This window comes from Vicia villosa, unplaced genomic scaffold (genome assembly GCF_029867415.1).
Source record: "Vicia villosa cultivar HV-30 ecotype Madison, WI unplaced genomic scaffold, Vvil1.0 ctg.000074F_1_1, whole genome shotgun sequence".
NCBI lineage: Eukaryota > Viridiplantae > Streptophyta > Magnoliopsida > Fabales > Fabaceae > Vicia > Vicia villosa.
Genome location: NW_026704998.1, coordinates 115,973 through 138,610, shown reverse-complemented (window position 1 = coordinate 138,610; position 22,638 = coordinate 115,973). Strand labels below are relative to the sequence as shown.

The following is a 22,638-nucleotide window of genomic DNA, read 5'->3' as shown; positions in this document are numbered from 1 at the left end:
AAAAAAGAAATGTTTCAAAGCTTTTTCAGTTGGTTTGTACATGGGGAGGTCCTAACTAGATCTATAATTTCCTTTGGAGAACAGATTATGATAGATTGTTCACTAATGAGAAAAGGTACAAAATGCATATTTTAAGACAATATATATATGCCTAAGTTGTCAACAAGGGCCGAAAACGGTCATAGACATCATAAGAGAATGCACACAGCTAGAGAATTTAGGTCTCCAATCATTCAACCTTACCATTGGGTTAGGTCTTGTCACTTGGCTTTAATGGTATCTTCAATAAACATGCATAAAAGCAAATTCAAGTTAGACAGGTTTTAGCCTCTTTTGTCAGTTGTCTAATTGTCTCTTTTTCACCTTGTTTGTATCAAACAAGTTGCTTCTAGCTGTTAAAACAAATTCAACATAGATTACATTTCTTAAAGAAATGTATAAATTTCTTCACACAGCCCGTAATGTTCCTTATGCTTAAATTAAGAGCTACCACACAAGAATATGGTATAGGGCTGCAAACTATTTTAAATGGCCTAAGCTTGTACGCATATCTAACAAAATTACGAAAACTAACAACTTGTCTACATATCTAAAACATGGTATCACCATCTTCATTTAAAAGTACAAGCCATTGAGACATGTTTCTGTTCTTTGATGTACTTTGCATTCATTTGATCACCTTCTAAAAGCCCTTCTGGTCCGAGTTGGTCCAATCAGTGTTGAATCTGGAGAGGTCTCTGGTGGTTCGTGGGCAACAACATTTTCAGCATCTGAACCTTCCATGTTTTTCTCAAGGCGACGGGTCTTAATCAGATAATGAGCAACAGATTTGAAACCCAATTTTGTCACCTTATATACAAATGAAAAGGGAACAATCAGTTCCAGAATCCGTATCTTGGCCACACAAAACAAACCAAAAATAACAAAGAAAAATGATGGGGAAAGATTCATTTAAAGAATGTGAAGAAAATAGAGTACTCATTTGTGAGGAGCTACGATTAGTTTTTCATGACTAATGAAGATATAAGAGGGAAAATACAAATGTCAAATTGTACAACTAACCTTATTGTATATATTGCCGGTAGGCATCCAACCATTTTTCCTACGGCAAATATTGCAGTTGCAAATTCCTCGACAACAAGGGCAAGTCCACTTGAGGTTGAAATCCGCTTCTGTCACATTTTCTCCATATCTATAATGCAGTAGTAGAAAATTACTGTTATTATAATTGACAGGCACAGAAGCTAACAAAAGCTATACTTGTTAAGTTTTAGATGGAGCTAACACCCTGAGGAAATAGAATAACAGATTGGCATTGCATTAAGTTTTGAAATGAAAAAAAAAAAAGAAGGTCCTTTTCTCAATCTGACTTGTTAAGTTTTAGATGGAGCTAACACAATTTTGTTACCTTGTGTACAAGCAATCTCCACAAAGCATCCCTTGGGGTAATTCACATTTATTGCAACTGGTCATCTGACTAACAGTTGTGCGCCTACAAGCAAACAAATGATTTTAGTAAAACTTCATGGTCAGAGAAACAAGTAACATGGTAGAATTGATGTGCCAACTTTATACATTAACCACAGAAAGGAGATAAATAGTTCTTCAATCAAAAACACATGCATTAAACTGTTTGACCTAATATAAAACATTGTAAAAGCATATAAACCATTAAACTGTTAAGCCATTTTGACATGGCCTCAATTTAACACTGCATAGAACTACAGAATGCGACAAAAACAGCAGCAAAAATCAGCAACATAAACCATGATCTTCCCTTTTCTTTCTTATGACATGCTAGTGAACAAGAATGCATGTATTTTCTTTGTGTGTAACAAAACATGAATAATATTCCTTGTTTCAAATTAAATTGCAATGTATAGAAACTAACAAGCCCTTAAAAGGTAAGGACATATATCAATACCTGCATTGATGACATTTCTCTCCCTTGGTTGGATCATATATACGGTCCCCATCCTCGTCATATCCATCGACGTACAATTCCCAATCAGTCTTGCAATCTCCGAGAAGCTTCTCATGCTCTTCAGTATAAACTTCAGGCTTTGTACCTTCTGTTATATAAATCACCACTTCCTTCTTTTCCTTACTTGCTGAATTTTGTTTACCCTGCCCTCTAGGAAGCTTGAAACAATAGTCAACCGGTGGTACAGTCATTAATCTGTAAACTCATCAATCATAAATGAAAAATCAGTTCCACTAATAATATACTACCAAAACTCAACCACATTTGAATTGGAACTAATAAACATAAATTAGGTTAAATGCTAAGCATGATTTTAGGGTTTTCCAAGCTTGATTTCCCTCATATAATGAATAAATATTGTAACCTAATTAATACTACAATCATTAATCAGTAATGAGATAATGTAATGCATGTTTGAACAGATGAAGCAAGTAAGTAAGAAAACCTAGAAGAACGTCTCTCTGATTGATTAGTCGGTGACGCGATTCTCTTGACGATTGTGCGTGGTGGTTTCTTGAGCTTGAGAGAAAGGTTCAATAATCCAAGCTTTTGCATTCTCTCAGCGTTCTCTTTCATCCTCTGTTCCCTAATCTGTTCGTAATGCGATGAAGAAGACGAAACGGCAACAGTGTCGCCTTCTGTTTTCGCCGTTTTGGTGAAGGAGCCATTATCACTGTCTGAAGAAGATGATCTTTCTTCTTCTGCGCTTCTCATTCTACGAGTTCCCATTCTCACAAATACAATCTGTGTTTGTGACTTTTGAAGGTTTTATTTTCTTTTATGCAACAAAAGGTCCAGTGAAATGGCGGGATTTTCAATATTCGCTATTCAAAATGAAATAAAATTTCAATTTCTACATTTTACCTCCAAAATGTTATACTCTAAATTTCAATTTTCACTGCTCAGCCAAATAGTATTTAAAGTAGAGATTAAAAAAAAAATTATATATATATTTTTTTATATAAAAAAAATATATATAGATATGGCTCATTCATCAAAATTTTCTCTACATAAAAGACCAGATACATTGATTATTCAATGAATTTAAAAAGAGAAGGCTAAATTACAGTTTTGGTCCCCCTGTTTTAGGTTTTTCACGATTTTGGTCCCCTATTTTCTTTTTAAACAGTGTTAGTCCCACATCCCAATTTTGTCTATGAACAGTGCATGAACAGTACATGTTCGTACATGAAAAGTACATGTCTGTACATGAACAGTGCATGAACATTTGCATCAAAATTGGGATGGGGACCAAAACTGTTTAAAAAGAAAATATGGGGACCAAAATCGTGGAAAACCCAAAACAGAGGGACCAAAACTGTAATTTAGCCAAAAGAGAATTTGACTATAGATAATAGTAGTGTGTTACAATTAAATAAATAATATATTTTTCTCGTAGTGTGTTACAATTGAATAAATAATATATTTTTCTCGTATATATATATATATATATATATATATATATATATATATATATATATATATATATATATATATATATATATATAAGTTTTTAGTCATTTCCCACCAATTTAAAAATAAAGTTATCTTTTATATAAAAGAAATTGTTATATGTTACTGCCTCTCATCATATTCATAAGAAAAAATTTGTTTTTTTAGATATTGAGTAACTAATTCTCTTCGACATAATTATAAGCAAAAATTCTCTTTTGAGATTCATGTATCTGGTCTACATAAAAGACTCGACTTTATTGTTTTTTCGGAAAAACCTGATTTTTTTTCGTTTTTTCGGAAAAACACGGTTTTTTTCGTTTTTCGGAAAAAACTCGGTTTTTTTTTTCGTTTTTTTGAAAAAACTCGATTTTTTTGTTTTTTTGAAAAACCATGACTTTTTGTCTTTCCGAAAATCACGATTTTTCGTTAATTCGAAAAAACTGGATTTTTTAGTTTTTTGTAAAAACGCGATTTTTTCGGAAAAAAACTCGATTTTTCAATTTTCTGAAGAAACTTGATTTTTCAATTTTCTGAAGAAACTCGTAAATAATTTAAACCATTTAAAGTATAAAATAAAAATAATCCATTGGATTATCAAAATGTGTTGGATGGATTGGATCCATCCATGGATGGAATACATCCATTAACTTATTTTTTTTATTTGGTGGATGGATTGGATGGATTTTAACTTAATGGATCCAATTGCCACCCCTAATCTGGTCTACATGAAAGACTAGATATATTCATTATTCAATGAACTTAAAAAAAAAATATTTGCTTATAATTATGGTCAGATGAAAAGTCAGATACATTTTTTTTTTAATAAAACTAGTAATAAACCCGTGCATACGCACGGGTTCTGCTCTGATACGCGCATTTGTTTACATAATACATTTATTTTAAATAGAACATTTAAAAAGAAAAAATATTTAGATCAATAATAAATTCTTTCCCTTATATCATTTTTGGATCATAAATATCATCTTTGTTATATAAAAATATGTAGACAAAAATACATTTTTTCTCGTAATCAAATATTATTTATGTTTAGATATCATCTACAAAAATATTTGAATCAATAGTAAATTTTTGTATATCAAAATATTTAGATTAACAGTAGATTTTTTCCCGTATATCATTTTTGAATAAAATTTTTTTGGATCATAAATACAATTTTTCGTATATAAAATTATTTATATCAATAATAAATTTTGTCCGTATACAAATATTATTTTTGTTTAGGTTTCATTTATAAAAATATTTGAATGAATAGTAAATTTTCGTATAAAAAATATTTAGATCAATAATAGATTTTTCCCCTATACAATTTTTGAATCAAAATTTTTTGGATCATAAATATCATTTTTCATATATAAAAATATTTAGATCAACAATAGATTTTTCCCGTATTTAAATATTATTTATGTTTAGGTATCATTTACAAAAATATTTAAATCAATAGTAAATTTTCGTATATAAAAATATTTAAATTAATAATAGATTTTTTTCCGTATACCATTTTTGAATTAAATTTTTTGGATCATAAATACCATTTTTCATATAGAAAAATATTTAGATCAATAAAAGATTTTTTTCCGTATACAAATATTATTTATGTTTATGTATCGTTTACAAAAATATTTGGAATAATAATAAATTTTCGTGTATAAAAATATTTAGATGATAGATTTTTTTTCGTATACCATTTTTTAATTAAATTTTTTTGGATCATAAATACCATTTTTTATATAGAAAAATATTTAGATCAATTATAGAATTTTTTCCGTATACAAACATTATTTATGTTTAGGAAACGTTTACAAAAATATCTAGATCAATAGTAAATTTTCGTATATAAAAATATTTAGATCAATAATAGATTTTTTCCCGTATACCATTTTTGAATAAATTAGGATCATAAATACTATTTTTTGTATATAAAAATATTTAGATCAATAATAGATTTTTCCCGTATTTAAATATTATTTATGTTTAGGTATCATTTATAAAAATATCTGGATCAATAGTAAATTTTGTATATAAAAATATTTAAATCAATAATACATTTTTTCCCGTATACAATTTTTTAATTAAATTTTTTAAATCATAAATACCATTTTTCGTATATAAAAATATTTATATCAATAATAAATTTTTTCCGTATACAAATATTATTTTTGTTTAGGTTTCATTTATAAAAATATTTGAATGAATAGTAAATTTTTGTATAAAAAATATTTAGATCAATAATAGATTTTTACCCGTATACAATTTTTGAATCAAAATTTTTTGGATCATAAATATCATTTTTCATATATAAAAATATTTAGATCAACAATATATTTTTCCCGTATTTAAATATTATTTATGTTTAGGTATCATTTACAAAAATATTTAAATCAATAGTAAATTTTCGTATATAAAAATATTTATATTAATAATAGATTTTTTTCCGTATACCATTTTTGAATTAAAATTTTTGGATCATAAATAGCATTTTTCATATAGAAAAATATTTAGATCAATAAAATATTTTTTTCCGTATACAAATATTATTTATGTTTATGTATCGTTTACAAAAACATTTGGATTAATACTAAATTTTCGTGTATAAAAATATTTAGATCAATAATAGATATTTTTCTCGTATACCATTTTTTAATTAAATTTTTTGGATCATAAATACTATTTTTTTATAGAAAAATATTTAGATCAATGATAGAATTTTTCCCGTATACAAATATTATTTATGTTTAGGAAACATTTACAAAAATATCTAGATCAATAGTAAATTTTCGTATATAAAAATATTTAGATCAATAATAGATTTTTTCCCGTATACTATTTTTGAATAAATTAGGATGATAAATACTATTTTTCGTATATAAAAATATTTAGATCAATAATAGATTTTTCCCGTATTTAAATATTATTTATATTTAGGTATCATTTATAAAAATATCTGGATCAATAGTAAATTTTGTATATAAAAATATTTAAATCAATAATATATTTTTTTCCCGTATACCATTTTTTAATTAAATTTTTTGGATCATAAATACCATTTTTCATATAGAAAAATATTTAGATCAATAAAAGATTATTTCCCGTATACGAATATTATTTATGTTTAAGTATCATTTACAAAAATATTTGGATCAATAGTAAATTTCCGTATATAAAAATATTTAGATAAATAATAGATTTCTTTCCCGTATACCTTTTTGAATTAAATTTTTTGGATCAAAAATACCATTTTTTATATAGAAAAATATTTATATCAATTATAGATTTTTTTCCCGTATACAAATATTATTTATGTTTAGGTAACGTTTACAAAAATATCTATTTCAATAGTAAATTTTTGTATATAAAAATATTTAGATCAATAATAGAATTTTTTTCCGTATATCATTTTTGGATAAAAAAATTTGGATCATAAATATCATTTTTTGTATATGAAAATATTTAGATCAATAATAGATTTTTCCCGTATTTAAATATTATTTATGTTTAGGTATCATTTACAAAAATATATGGATCAATAGTAAATTTTCGTATATAAAAATATTTAAATCAATAATAGATTTTTTCCCGTATATCATTTTTGAATTAAATTTTTGGATATAAATATCATTTTTCTTATAAAAAATAAATGAAGTATAGAGATAAGGGTAGAAAACTAAAAAGGTGAAGAGAGAGAAAGAATGATTAAAGTAAGTTATAATATAGTTGAATAAAATATTAAGATTATAATGGTCAATTGTGTAGATAGACAAAAAAACCAACAATTTTAATAGGTGTATAAAAAGTAAGGATGGGTAGTTTTGTAAAAACCAGAACTACTAATTTTCTTATATTATAGATAGATTAAAAAAAAGAAGTAAAGTTTTGGAGCAGAGAAAGTATTTTATGAAAGAAAATCTTTCCTAATTATGGTTAATTCCATCCGTATGACTACCAATGATATCTCAATAATTCTGGCAGAAATGGTAGGGAGAGCATCTGAACAACAAAAAGTTTTCCTTATCATTTAACTAATCAATAGAATTAAGAATAAACTTTGTTGAACATTAATTTCATCTTATTATTAACTTTGCCTTTGACCGCATGACTAACTTTCTCAATAGAATTAGGATTATAGCATACAAACAAATCTTTAAATAATTCGTAAAAGCCGATGAATATCATATTTGTTTGTCCACTCCTCCCATTCATTGTCAAAAATAACCCAAAAAAATCTGTTTCGGAAACTCTGGGATAAACAAACTTAGTGTTCTTAACTTCTTATTTCATGATCGAGCCAAAGACACTTAACATTTTGACTCCACCAAATCTACTCCAAAATTTTGTCTAAAAGATTCTCTTAATTATGTTATGGATACAAAATATTATTCCCTCGATCTCATAATAAGTGTTTTATTTGAGTTTTGCGCGATTATTAAGAAAATGATTAGATGTGTTTATTTTAATGACAAAATTAATATCATTTACTAAAATACCCTTATTTATTATAGATAGTGGAGTAATTGAAAAACATGAAAGTTAATAAATAGAGGTAAAGTAGTGATAAAAAAATTAAATATTGGCGCTGGACTTGGTAGGGAGAACCACGGTTCGATTCCCCGCAGCTGCGATCGGGAGGGGACTTGACCCACTTGATGCCAGAGCTGATCCCCCGAACCGGACTATACCGGTGGTGATAAACCTAAAAAAAAAAAAATTAAATATTGTATTGGTAGAAAAATTCTTAGGTAGACACATACTTAAGAAATTGTTTTACAAACAACCAATCACAAAATTTTAATTAATTAAAAAATAAATACAGATTTTTCTCTCTTCTTCCTAATCTCAATCACCCCATGAATCTAATTAAAAACAAAATTAAAGTTAAAATAAATTTAAAAAATACTCTTTCTTATTGGTTGTGTCTAAGAATGTGGATTTAGGGTCGTGTCCATGCAAGAATTACTCGTATTGGTATTATAATAAAGAGATATTTATTTTGAGACATGAAAAAAGTACAAATGAGACACTTATTATGAGACGAAGGGAGTAATATCCAAAGAGTTTAAAGGTAGTGCATTGGTTGACAGTGTAAAAACATTTTACACTGTCAGTGCATATTTTTTTTCTCATATCCAAACATTTCACAACAATTAAACTCCTGTCGCTCAAGTATTCATGCTTCTTTTCTTGATTCATTTCAAGCTGATATCACGCAGCAACTATCAGACACGACATTCAACATGTCTTGGAATTTTAGTAATTTTGATAAATGATTAGATCACATGGGCATAATGGAGTTTTGCTTGCTTAACTTGAAACTTTGATAAAGAAATAGAAGATAGTTATTAGGAAGTAGTTGGATGTGAATTCTATTTATCTATCTTTATGTGTCATAACTCGAATTTGAACTTATTGATTGTTTTGTATTGTAACGATAGAAAACACAAAGTTGAGCAAAAGAGTCTCAAATCCCAATGACTAAAAAATAAAGAATATTAACTAGATGCATCTCTTAAGTCTATCTGTAACAATACAAAATCCCCGTGAAAATGAGGTATACGCATTAACAAAAGACAGTGATACAGCACCATTGTCTCTATACAAAACCTATATCTAATCTAAAAGTTTTATACAATTGGTAAAAGATTCAAAACCAATAGCAGATTTCCAGAATCATCGGTCATTGCTCCTGTTCTTGCATCTACAATCTACAACCAAAACCTGGCCTTCCAAATTTCATGTACAACATAAGCACTCATGAGGCTCTGTGAACATTCACATTCTCATGAACACTCAACACAACATCCCTCATCTCAGGAAAGACGGAGACAAGTAGAAGTTCCAAAATTGCATACGCAAGTTGTTTCACACATACAGTAGACTAAAAAGCAAACAAAACATAGAACTGTTAGTCTAGCAGAACTTTTTTCAAGCAGACACCAATAGTAAATGCAAACAGGAGAAGGAAGTTTGCAACAAGTGAATACAGCAATGGAGTAGGAATGTAACCTGACTGAAGTAATACATATCCCTCGCACAACGTCTGTACTGCTTATGTCCGATCAAGCTGACTAAAGTTGTTGGAGCTCCATCTGATGAAAATGGAGATAAGATAACTTCATATGTAAAAGTTTGAGGTGAAAATTATGAGAATGGAACTGCTATATTTCAACCTTCACAAGATTCTATTGACATACAAAGAAACTTCAAAATACCATAACATTTAAAGGCCTTCTTCCGCAACTATGGCACTAAGTTCACTATAAAATCTCTTCAACAGAGTCTAAAATGTAGACAAATCATAAATTTGAACAAATCAGTGATCATATCTTTATGGTTGCCAAAATAGTACTCGATAAATGCTTTGACTGAACTGTGACCTTGTTCAACTATCCCATCTAGTTCTGATTATAGCAAGCTTGCAATTACACTAACACGCTCTCTGAGGTCTAGAATAACAATAAAATATTCATATTACTTAGATATCCAACTAATTACTAAAACACCTAAATAATAAATTTAATCACTATTAGTCTCTTTGCATCAATCTTCTCATCCCGGGTCATATCATTATAATATTACTTTTTTACCATCAATTTTGTGTAAAAAATACGTTGACAAGAAATGAGTGCAAATAAACCATGAGCTGTCGGTGCAAATGAGTCAGACTTAACAGGGTGTTTATTACTCAGACTCTACTTCGAAGAAAATAACAAAATATACAGGTAAGAAGAATAAACAAAGCCTCAAAAGTGGAAGAATATATCCATTAACAACCAATCTAAAATTAATCAACATAGATTTCTACTTAAAATAAAACTTACCAAACAGCAATTTCTTAATGTCACTTTCTCTACGTGCAGCCTCAAGTTGTTGCTCGAAAGACCCTGATTCATGTTTCGTGATGTTGCGCCCCTCGGATCCACTTGCTGTTCGAGACTTTTGATCACTGTCACCATTTGTCATCTGATGTGTCCCAATTCTTAAAAAAAATGTACCACCAGGCCAGAGGAACTGAAAAATACAGCCACACAACATGAAACATATACACAAGCCAATGTCCCTAACATAATTCTTTCATTTTTTTCGCGTGATGATTCCACCCAAATTCAAGAAAAGGCAATTGTAAATTTAAGGCATATCCCTTGACCAGTAATCTTTGGCTCTTGTATGAAAAGATGCGCTAGTTCAAACCTTTTTGGGCAAACAAGAGAAAAATAACGAGTCAATGATATCTGGTTAAAACTTAAAAGGTTCTAGATTCATTTTATTTTATTATAAAATCAAAAAAAAATTCCATCCAATAGATATATGGCAATTAACCGGGCTATTGATAACCAAGTAACCTAGTTTACACTATTAATTTGTATAAAAAGCTTCATTACTCCGAGTTGGCATATAATGTCCCAGTCGGCATTTAATGTCCTAGTAAAAGACGTTTGAAAATCCTTACATCTTGGAGCCACCGAATCCCTTGTGCAACAGTATCCTCTTTCCGAAGCAAATGAATCTGCCTCAGGAGCCAATCATCAATAGCATCTTCCATCACCAACTGTAATATCTGTTTTGACATCCAAAAGACTTGTCTTCTGCATTAACAGAAACAGTGATATTAGCTACTTCTAAGCCCAGGAAATTAAACAGATCAACAGTGTCATGACCTATTTTCTGTATTAACAGAAATGGCGATATTAGCTACTTCCAAGGCTGTGAAATTAAACAAATTAATAGCATCATAATTCATGATACTTATTTTGTGTAGTCAAATCCACTCAGATTAGAAGAAACAAAATTTAAAATAGTTTAAGAGTGTCGAAACCTGCTGATATCAAATTGAAAAAAGAATTCAAAATGAGGCTTGATATGCTGAGCTAAAACTTAATTTAAATACAACAATGAGAGGTGCAAGCATGAAACTCTAACTCACTTCACCGGGTGGTTCCAAACCATATCAAAATTCAAAAGGGCCTATCATTTTAAAATCATGAGTTATGAGGTGCAATGCAAGTTTAGGAATGAGTCGGGTCTCTACACCGTTACATGATACAATAAGATCACTTGCAAACTAAAAATATATTTAAAAAAGGCAACACCAAAGGAAGGCTCTGCAAATTGGTATAAGAATAAAAAAATTTAGACAAAACAGTGCTAGGCATTGTTTCTAGCAATTACTGACTTGAATAAACAGAAAGACCAGATAGTAATATACCTTATCCAACCTCTCTTCTTAAGTTTAAATATCGTGTCAACCAAATTCAAAAGAGGGACACTGACATTAGATGGGGACCACTGCAAAAAAATCAAACTTATTAATGTTTATAAAATGTGTTTTAAACCAAAAACAGAAGTGTTTGCATAAAAAATGAATGCAAAAATCCAAAAATGTCCCGTGTAATCCCGAGTGAAACTCCCTCCCTGCTCTCTCTCCAAGTTCTCAAATCACTATTATTTAAAGAAGAGTAAAACGAGGGGCTACGCCAAGCATGTTTCCAGAATACTTTCCTGAACACCAGTATGTTTGCCTAATGCTTCTCGTTTTTTGATTTATGAAAAAAAAAAGTTATTGAAAACAGCTTCCTGCCAAAGCATTTGACAAATATGGGGGTAAAAGAGATTTAAAGACCAGAACAAGTATGTGAAAGTTAGGATGCCCAATAATAGTTCAGCTTCTTCAAATATTTGGTGGATTAACCTGATGGGCAACGCAATAGCAAACACAAGAAAATGAATCAAGCTTTTAGAGTGCTAATGAATGAACTTAGTAAAATACAGATTCTTTTTTCTTTTCATTTGAAGTTTTTTTGTCAGAAAGGGAGAAAACAAAGCAACAGAAGTATTAATGTTGTATGGTTTTCATCACGGCTCGGTTATAAACGATATTCCTTGACAAAGCATGTCACATTCTAGACTGCAATATATTCCAGAAACAATAACCAGCTAGTAAATAATCTTAAGCACACACCAATAATTACTAGAGCAGAAAGTCAAGTTTCTCAACCATCGGTTAAATACTTAAATGTAAAGAGTAACTTAGAAAAGCAAACTCAGCAAACTACACAGACCTCAGGTGGCACTCTAACAGGATCCTCCAAATTATTGCGAGTAAGAACTAAATTTGCAGCTGGAACATCATTGCTAACCCTAGCTTCCACCGACAGATCACGCTTTCTATCAAAATCCAAGTTGCTGGACTCGTCAGTATGGTCTGTTGAAAGTGGTGGGTGACCCTTCGAGATCAATGCATTGTCAGATTGCCATCCATTATCTTGTACTTCTTCTCTGTCAATATTATCATGGTCTAAATTACTGTTCCCATCACCTTCCTCGGTATCAGAGCTTAGCACGCTTTCTGCGGCACTTCGCTGTGGGGTACTTTTATCCAATTCATCTGCATTCCAGGACAAGTACAATGTGGTAGATGTAGTAGGTCCTTCATTGAAGAGGGTTGGTGATCCACTAACCTTTCGCCTTAAACCATCTGAAACCCCCTTGAATTGGCGTACAATATCATCCACAGCATCATCTACATTGACTATTGATATAAAACATTCAAACATTGTGTTTGGAATCAGTACACAGAAAAACCCAAAAAATAAAATAAAAAGGTATATAAATTAAAGAAGATAGAACTATTCCTCTTATAAATAGCTAAAGAACAATCCAGTTCATTTTACAAAGAAAATGAAAGAAAAAGCTCTAGCACAAAACAGTTTCTATCAACAGAAAAGTCATATCATAAAATACATCATAGTAGCTGCATGGCCTACTATTATATCCTGCTCATACCCACCACAACAATGACGGAGAAGTTTATGTCTAAAGGCTTGAATCCCAAATCAAGGAGAAGAATGACAGAGCATGATGCTCTTTTTTTCCACTTCTATTCAATCTTTCTTCTTAATGTATTATAATGGTAACTGGGCTTTTAACGATTTCACATGTTTTATATTAGAATTACCAATCAAACATGCTATTAATTCAGAGAAGATTGACAAGAGAAACCACCATACATAGAATAGCTACAGCCTGAGTTCTTAAACTTCCTTATGACATAAAACCAAAATGTTACAGCTAAAAATTATATACCTGCCAAGGTCTTTATCACAGAAGAAGATTTCCCAAAAGAGTAGTTCTTCAGGAATAAAAGAAACAATAGTTTGTTAGATTCTCATTTTTTAAACCCAAAAATTACCAAGAGGGATTTTAAAAAGGTAACTCATCAAAAACAATGATAAGGAACATGAAGCAGATACACACCTTTGAAGAAACACTAAAAAAATCCCATACTTCATGTTGTTCAGCAACATTAGCTATTGATAGAAGATCCTGATGTAAGACATCATAATTTTAACGAAAGACAGAATTAAACAGTAAAAAAAAGAAAGGGAATCCGTCTATTTAAAGATTATTACTTTTTTTGAACAAGGAATAAAATACCTGGAGATATTTATCAAGCTGAATGCAACGCTGATGTACAAAGGCATCATCAGTGCTTGAGGAAAATATCCTTTTAGGAGGCAAATGTAATGTGTAATTTGGAATATCTTTAAGATGTCGATGCAATCTCTCAAAATTTCTATATCTGTATGCCACCAAAAGATATTATTGTAAAGTCAAAGCACAGAGATAAAGACAGAACAAGCAATTTTGAGATTTAAAGATGGAGAAACTTTATCATATTTATTCTATATTGTGGAGCAGTTTAAACTCAAAAAAGGAGAGAAATATTAGACAAGAAAATATTATTCGATGATCCTAGCATTTTATTTAGTCATTAAAGAACCAAAAGAAATTATGGTCGTCATCTACGATAAAGTCAAAGTACAAAGATAAAGACGGAACAAGCAATTTTGAGATTTGAAGATTCTTGTAAATCGGCTTGTAAGGTGAGGACAAGAAAGATAGGGAAAAGAGAAAGATTAGACAAGAAAGCAAACCTTCTTTTTACAAACCAAGTTCTATCTTGTGCATCAGTAACTGCAATTGAGTAGACAGCAAAAGATGTGGCCCCAATTTTCTCAAAATATGCTCCCATAACCTGCAATGTTTAAGTAGACAAAAGCAATAATCCACAAGTACCCACAGTGAAATATCAGAAATACTATCAGTTCAACTCTGATTTATAGAAGAGCACACGAGTAAAGAAAGCATATTCTAGATCAATGTGCTTTTTAGAATACTAGTATATTTCAAAGCTATTAAAGCCAAAATGCATACCCGGCACCTGAGCTTTGGAGCTAATTGCCCTTCTTTCCGAACTATCATGTCAGAAGAACTCTTTCCCCGAAATCTTTCACTATGCCTCTCAAATTCCGGGTTGTAAAACTCTGAAATAAGGGAGCTGCTTTCTTGATTAGGTTGAATTCCCAAGGCAGAAGCACTGCTAGACCTCTTCAGTGAACTTTTATACCCATCTGAAGCAACATCCTTTGTACCCTTCACTTTATCAACACTAAGCTGCCCATCAAAAGGTAGTTTCTTGTCAGGGTTTGGAGAAGTTTCTGACCTATTTGTTCTTGCAACATTTTGTAGGGTATCCGAAGCCAAGTCATGCGTTGAAGGTAGAGAAGACTTCACTTCTGCAACTTCATACTTTCCACGTTTACCCACTAATGTTTCCTGGGCCATTTTTATATTTGGCAATGAGCTGTCAGTAGCAGGACTCTTAGTGGGAAGATCCTTAGATCTAGGTTTGACAATTTTGTTCTCTTTTCTTTTGTAATTCCTTCCTTTCGCCCACATGTTCTCAAGATTCTCAGGCATGAGAATTTCAGTTCTCCTCTGAGTTGCAACCTCCAACATTCGTGCCCAATCAGCAGGTTTGGCCTGTGAAGATTCTTGATGGAGTGGATTATATTGTAATGATGTCTCTCCCCGGTCACTCGTTTTAGCTAATGTCATACCAGTTTCTTGATTTAAAGATGGATGCTTACTAGAGGCTGTAAGATTGTCGAGCCCGCCCCCAGTAGCAACAGAACGGCCGGGGCCATGACTTGCTATATTAGTCGACTGATCACCGCCTGTCCACTTTTTACCATCATCATTAAGGAGGAGTAGAAGGGTTTCAATGAGCTCATTTATAAACCTGATAAAAATATATACATATTTTATTACAAGTATGTTGTAAAAACTTAAAGAAACACAAAGATGAAAATGCTAAACCAATATGATATTTTTCTTTATTAAATCAGGAAGCAAATGCTCTACAAATTCTGTATTAAAATGTTTTCAACTATTGCAGTTAAACATGTAGCATAAAATCATTCACATGTCTTCACCAAAATCCAAATAACATATACTCACAAAAAGCAGAAACAACACCAAGAAAACCAAAAAAACAGAATTCATAAGACTTAGAAAAATAGAATTGAAAATAAAAAAAGTAGAATTGAGGTCTCAATCACAGAAAAACAAAATAATATATTGAAAAATAGAAAAACAGAACTTCTCTTCAAGTTCCAGACTTCAAAATAAAACAGAATTCAAGTGCTCTTCATTGGTTCCAGACTTCAAAATATAAGAACTTCTTAAAACTTTCAAAATAAAAGAACTTCTATTCAAGTTCCAAACATCAAAATAAAACAGAATTATAAAGACTTGAAAAAACAAAACACTTCTCATCCAATTCTTCAAAATAGACATTATAAGGTAATATATCTAAACTTCTTCTCCTGAATCTCCAAATTCCATCATTTTAGCAAACCCCTCCTCCTCCTGTTCTGCCACTTGATACATCACCATTGTCTATATATATTCTAATTCTTCTTCATCAACCAAGCTAACAACCTCCTTTCGTTTTCATTTAGAGGTTGATGTTTGTGATAGAAGTCTCTCCTTTGTGATTCGAGCAATTGTAACCTTTCTTTTCCTACTTTGTCGCCTAGTATTTCTTGTAGAGGATGCAAGAAGGTTGCAAGAGGAAGAGAACACGGAGAAGAAGAAAATAAACGGTGGAGAATCAAAAGGTTAAACGTAAATAGTAGTGTTTAATTAGGATATTAACCCTTTTGGGCCTGTTTTCGGTTGGGGTAAAAAATACCACACCGCAATGACCATTAAGCTTGAGGAAGCCGCCATGGTGCCGCAATTTAAAACCCACAATGCCACGGCTTTTCCATGGGACTATGCAATCCGCCATGGGGCTCAAAAAACATAAATCTAACCAACAAGTCTGATCATCTAAGATATTATGTATTCCCATATCATGATAGTCATATAAAAGGCAACTTCAACACGTAAGATCTTAAGACCCAAAACTCGATCTTGACCACAAAGGGCACGAAAAAAGTTTTTTCTTAGATCGTAGTACTAAAAGGCAACTTCAGCACGTAAGATCGTAAGATCTTAAGACCCAGCACTCGATCTTGACTATACTGCTTGCCATTACCATTCTGATAAAAACCAACTGATACACAAAAGTAAATAGGGAAATCCCTTTGAGTTACAAAATAATACCGCAAAACTTCGAGGATTTGCACCTCCTCTCTCTCAGTCACCCCCTAAAGAGAACTCTCCTAATTAATTAACTCCTATTCTAAAACTACAGAGACATATGACAGATACTGCAATTACAAATGACAGTCACTGCAGTTACATATGATAGTTATCTTTAATAAAAACAGTCTCCTTCACTAACAAGACCCTTACTATCCTAATTAAGCGCTCATGTATAAAAATACTCCACTCCTAAACTTATCACCTTGTCCTCAAGGTGATTTACAAGAGAATAAAATCAAAGCAATAACATAGCTACTCTATCGGCATTGACATTAAAACTAAAGTGTTTGCACAATATTGCAGCCCAATTTAACCTCTGCGGTCCCATAGTTGGAGGACAGATCACCAAACATTTTGGAATTATTGCAGCGGCATTTGTTGGTCTTGGTGAAACTCTTCGTTCTCATTGTGCGACACACAACAACGCCCTCGTTTGATGGTTACATCGGTGGAAATACAACCAACATGCAAGAAATTCCCTTTACTCTTCTTGGCTATAAACCCTTCCTCTCCACTGATTAGATTTACATTTGGTGGTTCTTCTTTCACAGAAATTTTTTCTTTTTCTTTTTTTATTGACTGTATTCTGTTGCACGCCTCCAATTTTCTCTTTTCGCTCACCTTTTTTCACTTTTGCTTTTATCTTTGAGCGATCCAAAACAACAAACTCACAACCTCCTTCTTATTTGACCATAGATATTATGTTTTCTTGATAAGTTCCTTGATTCCAAATCTTCGTTCTCTATTGAATCAGTTTCTGGCCCAAATTGTTTGATAATTGCCTATGTAAAATTTCCCCAAGTAGCGATTGATTTGTTGAAACCCATATTGGTACCATGGACGACTCTACCACCCATCCACTGCACAACTTTTGGTATTTGATCTTCTTTACATCCACCTCCTGCATCAAAATATTTCTCAACCTTGATCAGCCACCCAACAGAATCTCTTCCTTCAAAGATTGGTATTGCTAGTCGTAATTGTAAGTTCTCTTCTCCAATCTCTAAGCTCTTTCAACACTTCATGAAAAATACCAAAACATTCCTTCCATTCTTGATGCCAACTCCATTTTTATTTTCTCGTTTTTTTCCTATCCCTTAGAATTACAAAATAATACCGTAGAACTTCAATGGTATGCACCTCCTCCCCTAATGCCAAAATGACCCCTTGCCAACCAAATTCCAAGATATCCTCTTTCTCAATCACTCCCTCTATTTACAGGAAACACCTTTATTCTCCTAATTAATTAATTCCAATTCTAAAACTGCAGTTACATATGACAGTTACTGCAGTTAAAAATGACAGTTACTGCAGTTAAAAATGACAGTTACTGCAGTTACATATGGCCATTATCTTTAATACAAACTGTCTGCTAATAATAAAATTGCCTCCTATTAACAAGACCCTTACTATCCAAATTAAGGGCTCCTATCTAACACATTCATTCAATAAAAAAGTTGAATTTCAGAGCAAGGTGGGTACACCTATGCATTATCAACTCTGCAAGCTCAAAGAGCTATTGCATATATGAGTCTATAGATAATTCATACACTAGCACTACCTTAGCACTGATATAACTAACTCAGAGAACTATTGGATATATAAGACTAAAGATAATTCACTACCTTAGCAGTTAGCACTGAAATAGCTAACTCAGAAAGTTAGTTATGATAGTTGTACAGTTCACTGACAGCTGTCAGATACCCATAGGTAACCTGCTATTATAGGCGATCACTTAGCTTCTTTTAAAGCAAGTGTTGTAATTGAATTGTACTAGAAATGAGCGCAACGGAAATAGAATTCAGAGATCAATTGAATATCTCTCTTAGTTTCTAAGGAGTGAGCTAGACATATATAGTATAAAATCATTCACGTGTCCTCACCTAACAGCTTAAATTTTTATGATATAGTTAAATAACATGTTCTTGATTAAACAATACGATATTTACTATTTTAAACCTATCTTATAGTTTAGGAATTAGGTTTTCATGAAACACAGGGATATGATAGATGGAAAGAACCTAAAACCATTGGTTTAAAAAGAAATAAAATGATTATGATTAGCACATCTTAGAGTTATGCCACAAAATCTCATTATAATTCACAGCTTCTTGTATTCTTTTCCATTTTTATGCACACATCATTCAAGTTTATATCATCAATGGCCTTACTTTTTCTAGCTTCGTAGTTTTAAATCCACAACTTTAACCAAAAAAAAAAGTCAAAACAGAATACAATCACTTTGGACTTGTTAGACAGTTTTGACATAACATAAATTGGAGAAGGGGGACAATTAAGCAGAGCCTACTCTGCACTATAACAATGTTTGACAATTATTGTCACTACTCTCTTCTTTATCTTCCTGCTTTCTGCCTACTTAACCAAGTGAGCCATGAATATGTTTTTAACCAAGGAAAAAAACTTGACTCCCTATTAAACATGCATTACTTAAAAGACTGTAATCAAAATCTTGAATATGATGCAGCAACAACCTTCCATAGAGCCCACATTGTTAAGATCCACCACCCCGAAAATGAATAATTGCAAAAATAAATGTAAGACAAAATATTCAACAACGTACACAGGGCTTGCCAAATTCATAACAGGCTGCATCACCAAGCAAGTCATAAGTTCCCGAGCTATTGAACGAATCACAGGACAGTGAGCTTCCCGTTGTCTTAGTACTGTGGCTAAAAGTGCACTCATTAGCCGCTGAAGAACCTACAAAAAGAACATTCGTCAGATAAGATAAAATAAATAGCTCTCAAATGAAACATATGTAACATCGGAACACTCCACTGATCCACTCACACCTTGTACTCACTCTCAGGAGATATTAGTGCTGGATGAAGCTCCTTAGAGCTCAACAAATGAAATTTCAATCTGTCATCCCTCTCCTCTGAAGATAATGTTTTCATAACATCCACACCTATAGCAGCTTGATTTCTTCTGAAAAGTTCCAAGTGCTCACCTACTAAATCAACTAAATCCCTGGAATACAAGGCGGTTAGTAGTTTCTGTAATACTCTATTTGCCGGCAGATATGGGAGATGAAAAATAACATACCTAGTCAACAAGTCAACAAGGTTTATCTCTTTAACTCTTGCTGATATTTCGGCAAGAACATCCATGATTATAGCATGTATCTGGTCAGGAAACTCCCTATCCGGAGTAATTTCCGAGTACCACAAATCAACTACGAAATCCTTCAAAATCTTATCAATAAAATCACCCATTGCTTCTTCAACAACAGGAGAATCAATTTTCCTCTTCCACTTAACCGGGGAAGGTGCACTAGAGAGGCGTGGATCATTCAAAGACAGCTGTTTTTTTTCTAAATGAGCTAGATATGTATGTGATCTAGGTTGTCGAACCTTCCAACGAAATTCCACATTATTTACAATAATGCGCAGACCACAAACAAATAGAATTGACATTGGTACATTCATCCACATCGATTTACTCGTATCTGTGACAGATAATCAACATGCATAATGTGAGTACAACGAAAGAAAAAACACCAACTGAACCACATTACAAACACAATTGTCTTTCTTGTTTCCTTCTAACATAGATAGAGACTGAGGTTGTCAAGATTGGGAGGATAATAAAATCGGTAAACAAAAGATCGTTACATATGAAGCACGATACGACACGGACACTCCACGTTTAACCCTTTTAGATGTGTGTGAGATTTGTCTTAAAAATGTATAAGGTGTGTGGAAGCAAAGAAAAAAACAAATTCTTTTTTAAACACTTGTCTAAAATAATTGTTCGACACGTGTTGTATGAATGTTAAACGGGTGTCGGACACTGATTTTAGGAGTGTCAAAGCAAAGAAAATAAATTTATTTGGGGATACTAGTCTGACTTTTCCGACAGTTGTTTGATCTTTCCAACAGTTGTTTGACCTTTCCGACAATTGTTTGACCTTTCTGACACATGTCATACGAGTGTCATACAAGTGTCGGACACCGCAACACGCCTACTCTTAGAGGTGTCCGTGCTTCATAGATCGTTACTAAGATCGGAAGATCCTACCTAAGTATTTTTGTAAGATCGAGAGGGGGTAGCAAGATCGTAACAAAAATTGTAAGATATTATTACTAATACTAACACAAAAAATAATACTACATAGTTATATATTTGGATTTTTTACTTGATATTTTGGTAGGCAAGTGTATTAAAGGGAAAATGGCCTCCACAGAACCATAATTGTTGCGCCTGGGCATCTTGTCATCCTTTTGGGCTTATAATAATGGTGGCCAGAAAACGGCTAATCATGGCCGAGACTGGCCAAGATCGTACATAATCAATGGTTTTACGATTAGTTTCACAATTTGACTACAACACACGATTTTACTCAAGATTAGGATCATTGGGGGTGAGTGAAATCGCAATATCGTAAGATTTTAAAATCTAGATTGAGATCTTGACAACCTTGACAAAGACACTTTGTCCTAGAAAGGTGTATAGCCTAGTGGTATAGGGTTGGGACGCTGATGAAGTATTAAAAAAGGTCCAGAGCATAATCTCCGCTACACTACTAATAAAATGACCCTCCCCTTAAGAAACTAACCATTAACATTTGCTTAAAACAAACAAAAACGCTACAAAACACTACATTTGCAGTCAACTAAAGTCCAAAACCACAAAGAACAATGACTATTACAAAAACGTGATGCATGTATGGAATTTCATTTTAATGACTATTGCCAATGAACTTAATACTTAGTAGCATCTTTCATCAACAAGACTAAGCAAGCAAAATAGATCAAAGTTGAGCTAAGAATTCCAACAACAAAAAACTGAGAAAATGAATCAGAATTACAATTAAATCAAACTTACTTGTCAGAAAATAAGAAACGGCGAAAATAGAGATGAACCACCAGAGAGTACGGAGCTTGAACTCCTGGATCAGATCATTGACACTCTCCATGGGTTTCTTCATTGAACTTTAACCGCCGAAATCAAAGAACAGCGTTAGAAATCATGGAGAAGCTTTATTTACCCTAGCTAGGTTTAATCTTGTGGTGGTGTTTGATTGATTCCTTTGCTTTGCTGGTTTGAAACGAAGAGAAAGAGTATATTACCTGGAATTGAAATTGAAAAGAATATTCTTTGTGGTGGTTTGTGGGTTATGACTGAGTTGGTTCTCTTTTCTAAAGTGCTGTGCCACCGGTGATAACGATTACGTGCGTGACATGTAATGTTAATTCGTTTTTTTTTTTCACGGAGCGTCTCGCGTTATTTAATTTTACATGTTGAATTTTATTTTTAAAAATGTTGAAATTTTAGTTCTCGATTTCTCCTTTTCACGAGATCTTTCATTTTGCTTATTTAATTTTTTTTTTAAGGAAACACAACCGGCTGATTTTATTTTATACCATTTTGTTGTTGGTATTTTCTCTTCATTTGATAGAATCATTGAGTTTATTTTCCTCTTAATAAATCGTTTTTTTTTTTAACTATCCATTTGCAGAAGGCATCAATTCACCCTTCGCTAGCTAATCTAATAGTGCATTTGTTTTAAAATTTTAAGATTTTTACATAAAGATCGATGAATGTAATAATATTGTTATAAGATATTATATTTTTATTAAATTATTTTTATAATTATGTTAAAAGTAGTGTATATAATAATATTTAAATAATATCATTGGAAAAATAATTATTATTTATATATTAAAAAG

At 31.8% G+C, this 22,638-nt stretch overlaps 2 protein-coding genes across 3 annotated transcripts; both read right to left on the bottom strand.

Moving 5' to 3' along the window:
* Nucleotides 1-128: 128 nt before the first annotated feature.
* On the bottom strand, nucleotides 129-2,727 carry LOC131623583 (uncharacterized). The gene is made up of 5 exons (XM_058894582.1): nucleotides 2,430-2,727; nucleotides 1,925-2,179; nucleotides 1,409-1,492; nucleotides 1,063-1,192; nucleotides 129-849 (listed from the first exon to the last, which is right to left on the bottom strand). Exons 1-5 carry the CDS (start codon nucleotides 2,711-2,713, stop codon nucleotides 676-678), a joined length of 927 nt encoding a protein of 308 aa, XP_058750565.1. The 5' UTR covers nucleotides 2,714-2,727; the 3' UTR covers nucleotides 129-675.
* A 6,200-nt stretch (nucleotides 2,728-8,927) lies between these two features.
* LOC131623595 (uncharacterized) lies at nucleotides 8,928-22,185 on the bottom strand. 2 transcript variants are annotated; one of them, XM_058894596.1, is made up of 16 exons: nucleotides 22,039-22,185; nucleotides 21,794-21,900; nucleotides 20,012-20,414; nucleotides 19,759-19,936; nucleotides 19,527-19,666; nucleotides 14,666-15,533; nucleotides 14,386-14,486; nucleotides 13,886-14,030; nucleotides 13,706-13,774; nucleotides 13,535-13,580; nucleotides 12,511-12,980; nucleotides 11,658-11,737; nucleotides 10,902-11,037; nucleotides 10,273-10,462; nucleotides 9,458-9,540; nucleotides 8,928-9,329 (listed from the first exon to the last, which is right to left on the bottom strand). In XM_058894596.1, the coding sequence occupies exons 2-16, from the start codon at nucleotides 21,894-21,896 to the stop codon at nucleotides 9,204-9,206; spliced, it is 3,138 nt and encodes a 1,045-aa protein (XP_058750579.1). In that variant the 5' UTR covers nucleotides 21,897-21,900; nucleotides 22,039-22,185; the 3' UTR covers nucleotides 8,928-9,203. The 2 variants fall into 2 exon arrangements, 1 of the variants encoding a protein (XP_058750579.1); XR_009290265.1 differs by lacking the exons at nucleotides 8,928-9,329; nucleotides 9,458-9,540; nucleotides 11,658-11,737 and having other exon boundaries at nucleotides 10,322-10,462; nucleotides 21,794-22,179.
* Between the last annotated feature and the right edge of the window lie 453 nt (nucleotides 22,186-22,638).

Coding starts and splice junctions, on each gene's coding strand:
- LOC131623595 (XM_058894596.1), bottom strand. CDS start 21,896: ATGAAGAAACCCATGGAGAGTGTCAATGATCTGATCCAGGAGTTCAAG. Junction 20,415..21,793: donor CGTTTCTTATTTTCTGACAA/GTAAGTTTGATT, acceptor TATCTGTCACAG/ATACGAGTAAATCGATGTGG. Junction 9,541..10,272: donor CATTAAGAAATTGCTGTTTG/GTAAGTTTTATT, acceptor CATTTTCATCAG/ATGGAGCTCCAACAACTTTA.
- LOC131623583 (XM_058894582.1), bottom strand. CDS start 2,713: ATGGGAACTCGTAGAATGAGAAGCGCAGAAGAAGAAAGATCATCTTCT. Junction 1,493..1,924: donor GAGAAATGTCATCAATGCAG/GTATTGATATAT, acceptor GTTTGCTTGTAG/GCGCACAACTGTTAGTCAGA. Junction 1,193..1,408: donor GGAGATTGCTTGTACACAAG/GTAACAAAATTG, acceptor ACTGCATTATAG/ATATGGAGAAAATGTGACAG.